The 9,429-nt window shown below is 39.9% G+C and overlaps 1 protein-coding gene across 1 annotated transcript; it reads left to right on the top strand.

The window, feature by feature from the left end:
• The first annotated feature begins 373 nt into the window (after positions 1-373).
• On the top strand, positions 374-1,392 carry LOC104103138 (F-box protein GID2). The gene has a single exon (XM_009611023.4). The coding sequence runs from the start codon at positions 534-536 to the stop codon at positions 1,209-1,211; it is 678 nt and encodes a 225-aa protein (XP_009609318.1). The 5' UTR covers positions 374-533; the 3' UTR covers positions 1,212-1,392.
• Positions 1,393-9,429: the final 8,037 nt, after the last annotated feature.

Raw genomic sequence — 9,429 nt, 5'->3', positions numbered from 1 at the left:
CTCATGATTAGAATTATTTCAAAGGTATAAAAAACTTTAAAAGATAGTAATATAAACCATATAGACTATATGTTTTTTATTAAATAATTATTAAATTGAGTTTGATTGAAATAAATTTTAACTTTCGAAAATAAAGGAAAAGTAATTTAGAATTCAGAGTAGAAAATAGAACAACGTCAGAAAGTATAGCGAAACCACTCGACGAAGTGGGAAAAGCCAAAAGAATGGACCAAATACTCTGCCTAATAAGTATTGTTATTGAATCAGACAAACAGCTTTATAAAAAGACAAAGACAAGCTTAGGACACAGTACCAATCACATGGACAAACTTGTCATTTTCTTCGGCCCACCCAAATGCCCATTCATTACCTTCCTTTGTCGTCTTCGATAATCATCTCTATAGCCCCATAGCATGTGCTTCCCTTTAATCCACCATTAACCACCCCCACCCCCTTTCAACCCCACCCACCCGAATCGAGGGAATAAAAGACCAGCTCCTTTATCCTTTGATTTCCTCATTCAGATCTATCAAATGAAGCGGCAATTCGACGGCGGAGAAACCGATTGTGCTAATTTTGCCGGCGGCGGTGAGTTGAAGAAGAAGATGAAGCAAGTTATAGAGTCGGAGGAAGAGAAAAAGTTGCCGATGAAGCGGCAATTCGACGCCGGAGAAACTACCTGCACAACCTCTGCCGGAGACGGTGACATGAAGAAGATGAAGATGAAGATGAAAACGAAGACGGAGGAGATTATAGAGTCGGACGCAGAAGCGGAGGCGGTGTTGTTGGATGAGAATCTGCTGTACGAAGTGCTGAAACACGTGGACGGGCGCACGTTAGCTACGGCAGCGTGCGTTAGCAAGCAGTGGAACCAGACGGCGCTAGATGAGCGGCTCTGGGAGCTGATCTGCACAAAGCACAACCGTAACCAACAGCAGCAGCTCCGCGCCGTCGTCCTGGCTCTCGGCGGTTTCCGAAGGCTCTACTCGCTTTACCTCTGGCCACTCTCAAAGCCGTCACCGTCTCCATCGTCGTCTTCTTTGACTCCTCCAACTTCTGCCTGGCCTTGCCTTCCTCCGCCGCCTACTCGGTCGTTGAAATACGCCGCTACGAACACTCGATGGGGAAAAGATGAAGTCAATCTCTCGCTATCGCTACTATCGATTCGGTATTATGAGAAGATGAACTTCAAAGCTAATAAATCAACTTAATTGATAATTCAATTTCAAAATTTAACATTTTATTATCCTAATTTTTCAGCTTATGGTTTGCTTTTATTGTGTTGCAACATTTATGCCTATCAATTAGATCTATTGATTTGGATCTACAACTGTTATGTATCATATGTAAGCTTTTGAATCAAAACTTTTGATATTCCAAGCAGTTAATGTAGATTGAGTCCTGGTTAATTCAAATCAGTGATACTAATTAGTATGTGCTTACACCATTAATTAATCTTTGATCGTAAAGTTCGTTGTTTGGATATGAGGAAAAAGGACAAGAGGAGGATTAGTATGAAAAATTGTGGGCAGAAACAAACAGATAAGAACAAAGAGGTATCCATCCTTTCAGGCTTTAATTATGGCTTTGGGGGAAACATTGGAAAATGACGAAAATGGGGCGTCACGTTTGAGATGATGTGTGTTGGCTCTTGGCTCTTGGCTCTTGGGATGTACTAATGCGCATTAGTAAATTCACATGGATTTGGCTTGAGATTATATTGAGGATTTTTACCTTTAAAAATTTATTTACCATCTTTATTTAGGTTTTTTAATTAATTATTGTGTATATCTTTATTTACAAGTTATATACGAAATTATAAAAAAATTAAAATAAAATTCAAGATCCTTTAATTTTAGTCTGTCAGTTAAATGATACCCATTCTCCATTTTCAAAATTTTTGTACATTTAAGATTCTATTTTTTTTTCTTTCTTAATAATCACCCAAAATCTCTCTTTTATTTTTATACCCTTCCCCCACAAAAATTTTCGATTCTTTTCATTTCAAATGTTTTCAAACACTTTTTTTTTTTTTTTTTTTTATTAATCACCCAAAATCTCTATTTCTTATTGGTGCTATGCAACAAAATTCCGAATATTGTTATAGAATCAAGCTGTGGGTAAGTTTTAAATCTTGTTTTTTTTTTTACTTTCTAAAATCTTTATTATACATGCCTTGTATATGATACATCAATACCCAAAATAATACTCGCTACAATACTAATACAATTATAATATGATTATATTATATTTTTAGTGTAGAATTGTGATTGAAACTAGAAGATGAAGATCATAATTATATTACAATTTTCTAGAAATATATCGCGATTGTATTATAATTGTATATGTATCAAAATTGTTGCAAGAATTGTATTACTTATGTATGATAATTATATATTCATTGTATATTGTTAGGAGCAGTTGTGAGTTCGTGACAAATTCAACAGTTTTGTGATGACCCAAAGTGTCATCTTTAAATTTAATAATTAATTATGTGTTCTAAGATCCCGAAAGTACTATTTATCACTCATCGACTTGCGTGCGCAGTCCGTACAATTTTCTGGAAAGTTTTTATGTGAAAAATGGATTAAAATGTGAAATAGAGTTTTAAAACTCAACTGAGTTGACTTTGGTCAACATTTTGAGCAAACAGACTCGGATCAGTGTTTTGATAGTTCCGGTAGGTCCGTATCGTGATTTGGGACTTGAGTGTATGCCCGAAATCGAATTCCGAGGTCTCTAACCCGAGATATGGAATTTTGATGAAAAATTAAAAGTTTGAAAGCTTAATGATTTTTAATAAGTTACTGATATTGGATTTATTGACACCGGGTTCGTATTTTGATTTCGGAGCTCGGTATAGGTCCACTATAATATTATGACTTGTCTGTCGTATTTGGTGAGAAACGGAGTTGATTTGACGTGATTCGGACGTCCGTTTGTGAAAATATAAGTTTTAAAGTTTTCTTAAAAATTCCATTCAATTTGGTGTTCAATTTGTAGTTATAGGTGTTATTTTGGCGATTTGATCGCGCGAGCAAGTTTGTATAATATTTTAGGACTTGTGTGCATGTTTGATTTGGAGCCCCGAGGGCTCGGGTGAGTTGCGGATGCTCAACAGACCATTTTGGATTTAAGGAAGATGGCAGATTTCTAGTGTTTTGTTGCAGAAATTTTACTCATCGCGATCGCGTAAGGAAATCTAAGAGGCCAGCCAAAGTTGTTCTTCGCGTTCACGAATTTGAGGACGCGATCGCGTAGGGGTATGAAGTTGTGCTTCGCGAACGCGTGGCCAAGGTCGCGTTCGCGTTGAGTGAAAGAGGCTAAAGCTGAGCCACGCGCTTTACTCATCGCGATCGCGTGAGGTCGTTCGCGATCGCGTAAGTCTGTGAGTCAAAGCATTGCGTTCCCGTGGTGTTTTACGCGTTCGCGAAGAGCAAAAAGCTGGACAACCAAAAATGTGCTTCGCGATCGCGAAGCATTGTACGCGATCGCATAAGGTAAAAATCCGAGAAACAAAACTTAAGTTCTGGAAATGAGATTCGTCCCATTTTCAACCATTTTCCTTATCCTATATTGATTATATTTCATGATTCCATACTCATTTACATCATGATTCCGTGAATTTATGGAAGAAACATTAGATTTTTATAAAATCTTCCAAAAACAAAAATTTAAAATTTGAAGGTCCATTTGACATCGGAATTAGATAATTTTTGTATGGTTGAACTCGTAGCGAACGCGTGTTCGGATTTCGCGAGTTTTTATGGGATTTGAGACGTGTGTCCCACTAACGAATATTTAAATGAATTTCAGATTTTTATCCGAAAAATAAGTAAATTCATATGGAATTAATTCCTATAATTCGTATAGAGTATATCGAATTATTTGTGAATAGATTTGACGCTTTTGGAGACAAATTCAAAAGGAAAAGCTGTGGTCGAATAAATTATTGGAATTTACAAAGCGAGGTAAGTGTCGTGGTTAACCTTGACTTGAGGGAATAGAATCCTTAAATTATTTGTTATGTGAAATGCATGTGAACGACGTATAGGCGAGGTGACGAGTGTCTATACGTCGTCAAATTAATTGTTTGCATAATTATTTAAAAATCCTAAATTTATTTTAATACACGAATTAATTGTTATGATAATTGTTTCTCTCCTATTCTTTGTTAAATATTAATTCTTGAATTCCTGCAATAATTGCTACATGCTGATTTGATTTATGTGCATTAATTGCTACTTGACATTTAGTATATTAAATAGTAAACTGCCTATTCTCTCCCTGATTTCCATAATAAATTGCTATTTGTCTTTGTTTGTTTCATAACTAAATCATAATTATTGTATGCTTGTTGTTTTAAAAATTTTATATTAATTGTTACATTTATTGGGACAATTTCTTCTATAAGCATTGGTAAATGGATATATTGGAGGAGCGGGTTGCACGCCGCAACAAGATTGATTGAAATAAATATATTGGGGGATCGGGTTGTACGCCGCAACAGACTTATTAAAAGTCCATATTGGGGGATCGGGTTGCACACTGCAACAGACTTATTAAAAGTCCATATTGGGGGATCGAGTTGCACGCCGCAACAGACTTGTTTAAAAGTCCATATTGGGGGATCGGGTTGCTCGCCGCAACAAACTTATTTAAAAGTCTATATATATACTTGATATAAATAAATATATTGGAGGGTTGAAAATGAATATGTTGTGTGAGCGGGTTGCACGCTGCAATGGAATTGATTGAAATAATATTTGGTTATGACTGTTGAGTTGGCTTCAACTATAAAAAAAGATGGGTTACCTGATTTATTTCTATTATTGTTGTTGTTACTATTATTGCGTACATGTTAATGTAAGTGACCTGCCTTAGCCTCGTCACTACTTCGTCGAGGTTAGGCTCAGCACTTACCGGTACATGGGGTCGGGTGTACTCATACTACACTCTGCACTTCTTGTACAGATTTCGGAGTTGGTCCCAGCGCCGTACCATAGACTTGCTCGGATTTCAGCTACCAGAGGAGACTTGAGGTATAACTGCACGGCATCTGCAGTTCTGAAGTCCCCGTCTATTTTACTTTAGCTATGTGTTTGTTTCCAGACAGCTTTATTTTATTCAGACCTTTATTTGTATTATTCTAGAAGCTCGTGCACTTGTGACACCAATTCTGGGATGGTATTTAGACACCGTTATTTTTTTTATAGATTATTCACTACATTTCAGGCTTTACTTCTGCATTTGTTTCTTGGTTATTAATAAATTTAAAAATTGTTTTAAAATGGATAATATTATTCTAACGTTGGCTTGCCTAGCAAGTGAAATGTTAGGCGCCATCACGGTCCGAAGGTGGGAATTTTGGGTCGTGACAGTTGGTATCAGAGCACTAGGTTACATAGGTCTCACGAGTCACGAGCAAGCTTAGTAGAGTCTGAAGGATCGGTACGGAGATGTCTGTACTTATCTCTCAGAGGCTATGAAATTTAGGAACAATATCACTTCTTTCTTATTTTGTCGTGCGATTTTATTCTATCATCGATGATTGAACCATTCTACTCTTATTCTATCGCAGATGGTGAAAACACGTAATACATCTACCGATGGACAGGGACCAAAGCCCCCGGTGGCAACTATGGACAGGGGTAGAGGTCGAGGCCGAGGTCATGCCAAAGGTCGAGGCAGAGGCCGAGGTAGAGTTCAGTCCAGAGCTCGAGCAGCTGCACCTGTTGTAGAACCTCAGGCGGACCTTTAGGAGGGGGTTCCAGTTCAGAATGTACCAGTTGGACCAGTTCAGGTCCCGGAAGGATTCATAGCCACTTCAATACTTCAGGATGCTCTAGTCCGTTTGGTAAGTCTTATGGAGGGCGTGGCCCAGAATGGTACATTTCTAGTGGCACCGGCCGTCTCACAGGCTGGGGGAGGAGCACAAACTCCCACTACTCCCGCTCCGGAGCAGATGGCTCCCCAGAATCAGGCTCCAGCAGCCCCGCCAGTTGGGGTTGTTCAGCCAGTTGTTACGGCACAGACCGGTGATAGGCCCGCCATGTCTTTTGAGACCTTATTGAGACTGGATAAGTTTACTAAGCTCTTTCCAGTTCACTTCAGTGGTACACCTCCTGAGGACCCACAGGATTATCTTGACCGCTGCCATGAGGTGCTACGGAATATGGGTATAGTTGAGACCGATTGGGTTGATTTTGCTGTATTTCAGATGACGGGTTCCGCCAAGAGGTGGTGGAGAGATTATACATTGGTCAGACCAGTTGGATCGCCTGCACTTACCTGGGAGCAGTTCTCTCAGCTATTTCTAGAGAAGTTCCTTCCTATCACACTAAAAGAGGATTTTCGCAAGCAATTTGAGCGTCTACAGCAGGGCAGTATAACTGTTACTCAGTATGAGTCCCGTTTTGTAGATTTGGCCTGTCATGCTCTCCTTTTACTACCTACTGAGGGAGAGAGAATGAGGAGGTTTATTGAGGGACTCACTCACCCTATCAGGCTTCCGATGGCCAAGGAGACCGGAAGTGAGATTTATTTTCAGGCGGCTGCTAATGTCGCGAGGAGGATCGAGATGGTTCTTGCACAGGAGAGAGGGCAGAGGTCTGATAAGAGGCCTCGTCAGTTCGGTGGTTTCAGTGGTGCCTCGTCTGTAGGCAGGGGTAATTTTGGTAGGGGTCATCCTCCCAGACCGTTTCATTCAGCACTTCATGCATCTCACGGTGCTTCAGGGAGTCACGGTCCTATTATGCCTTACTCTGGGCAGCCAGCATTTAGTGCACATTCAGCTCCTATCAGTTCACCACCACTCTAGAGTTACTATAGCGATTATGTCACGACCCAAAATCTAACTAATCGTGATGGCACCTAACCCATCCCGTTAGGTAAGCCAATTTCCAACTAACCAATTTTAATAATAATTATTAAAGCAATTTAAGTGAATAAAGATCCTAATCTTATACAATCCCCAAGAACTGGTAGTACAAATCATGAGCTTCTAAGAATAGAGTATACAAAGCGGAAATGAAATAAATACAGTCTGTTTGAATAATACATAAACAGAGCTTTTATAAATCTAAGGCTACCCTGAACAAGAGGCAGCTACAACAGGAACGCAGGCACATCTTCAAATCCCGCAACCATCGAGCGTAGCAATAACAACAGCCAACATCTGCACGTAATGTGCAGAAATATAGTAACAGTACAACCGACCCCATGTACCGAGTAAGTAACAAACCTAGCCGTAGGTTGAAAGTAGTGACGAGCTTCCACCAAGGTCGGGTCCAAAACCAATAGTCCACAATAATCCATAACAACATAAAGCAAATACCAGAAGTAACTCAGAGATAAAATGCTCACCCAAATCATGATTTCAAAAATAATAGTTCTTCCTTTCAAATTCACCAGTGAAAACTCAATTCTTTTGCCGAAGTTGCCAATAATATGAATAGTTTGAAAACAATAAATTTCTCCAAAAATCCTTTCAATAATAAATAATATGTTTCATTTTCCTTCCGGATAACCCGTATAAAACAAATGCATCACTATGCCCATCTGTCAAAATATGTGAGAAATCATGAATGATGTGATGTTGTACAACATGAGGAAAAATACAACTCTATGCCTGTACGTCATGTATGCATGCCAATGCGATGCAACTCAGTGATAAAATCATAAACAGCCCCTCGGGCAGAACATCACTCATATACAGCCCCTCGGGCAAACCTCACAGTCACTCGTGCCTCTCGGGCATACCTCACAATCACTCTTGCCACTCGGGCATACCTCACAATTACTCTTGCCACTCGGGCATACCTCACAATCACTCATGCCTCCCAGTCACTCAGCACTCGGCACTCGCACTTAGTAGGTACCTGCGCTCACTGGGGGTGTGTACAGACTCCGGAGGGGCTCCTACAGCCCAAACACTATAATCTGCACTGACAATTCATGTGCTGCACGGATAACTCACGTGCTGCACGGACAACTCACGTGCTATAATATCATATCAGAATCCGCACGGACAACTCACGTGCCATAATAAGCCAATAAGGCCTGCTGCAGGCGGGCAACCCCAATATAATAGTAATAATATATATAAAGCCAACATGGCCTGCTGCGGCGTGCAGCCCGATCCCAAAATATCCTCACAATCAGGCCCTCGGCCTCCCTCAGTCATCAATCTCTACAGTCTCTCTCTCATGGGCTCACAATGTCATGAGAATAGCCTAAAAATGATGATATGGTGCATCAATAAATAACAACAGAGACTGAGATATGATATGCAATGAAATGAATATGACTGAGTATGAATTTTCAATTTAAACAAATAATTCACAGTAATATGACCTCTGTGGGTCCCAATAATACTGGCACATAGCCTCAACATGATTTTTTTAATATGTTTTTCAGCTCAATTTCTTGAACACATAAAAACGCATGGAAAATGCCAAGATTATTTAACTATAAAATTCCATAGAAATAGTTATGTCACAATTTCTATAGTGCACGCCCACACGCCCGTCACCTAGCATGTGCGTCACCTCCCAACAATTCACAAAATACATATATTTAGGGTTCATACCCTCAACTCCAAGAGTAGAAGACTTACTTACCTCGAACAAGCCAAATACAATGTCGAGCAAGCTAAACAATGCTCCAAAAATCCCATTATGCGCGTATCAACTTCCAAATGGCTCGAATCTAGTAACAATTAATTTAATTCAGCCCACAAAAATTATAGGAATTAATTCCATATCAAAATACTAATATTTTCCAAAAATTCGAAATTGCGCCCCAAAAATCACCCGTGGGGCCCACATCTCGAAATCTGACGAAACTCACAAAATACGATAACCCATCCAATTACAAGTTCAACCATACTAATTTTACTCAAATCCGAATCCAAATCGGTATTCAAACTTGAAAAATTCATTTTGTGACATTATAGAAATTTCCTTATATTTCTCTTGAAGATTCAATAATCTTACACCAAAAATGAAGATTAATTCATGGAATATAATCACAAGGGAATTAAGAACACTTATCCCAAGTTATGTGAAAAATTTTCTCTCCAAAATTTCCCAACCCCAGCTCCAAAATCCGAAAATGGGAAAAAAAATCTCGGAACCCTCGTTTTAAACACTGCCCGGGCATTTCCGCACCTGCGGTGCCTGGGCTCGCACCTGCGCATCCGCATTTGCGGACAAAAATATGCGCCTACAAAAACAGCCAGCCTTCCAAAATCTCGCATCTGCGGGCTCACAGATACGCATTCCCCTTCGCACCTGCGGTCGCCTCACGCCAGCCCCAGTCCGCATCTGCGCCAACACCTTAGCACCTGCGGCCTCGCAGATGCGGCAAATTCCTCGCACCTGTGAGCACTGCCCAGTTCCACACTTGGCTACTTCTGCAACTGATCTC

This window comes from Nicotiana tomentosiformis, chromosome 4, assembly GCF_000390325.3.
Source record: "Nicotiana tomentosiformis chromosome 4, ASM39032v3, whole genome shotgun sequence".
Classification (NCBI taxonomy): domain Eukaryota; kingdom Viridiplantae; phylum Streptophyta; class Magnoliopsida; order Solanales; family Solanaceae; genus Nicotiana; species Nicotiana tomentosiformis.
The sequence above is the reverse complement of the archived record's forward strand: the minus strand, read 5'-3'. Positions and strand labels throughout refer to the sequence as shown.

Excerpts from the sequence above, each read along its gene's own strand:
- LOC104103138 (XM_009611023.4), top strand. The coding sequence starts at position 534 with ATGAAGCGGCAATTCGACGGCGGAGAAACCGATTGTGCTAATTTTGCC.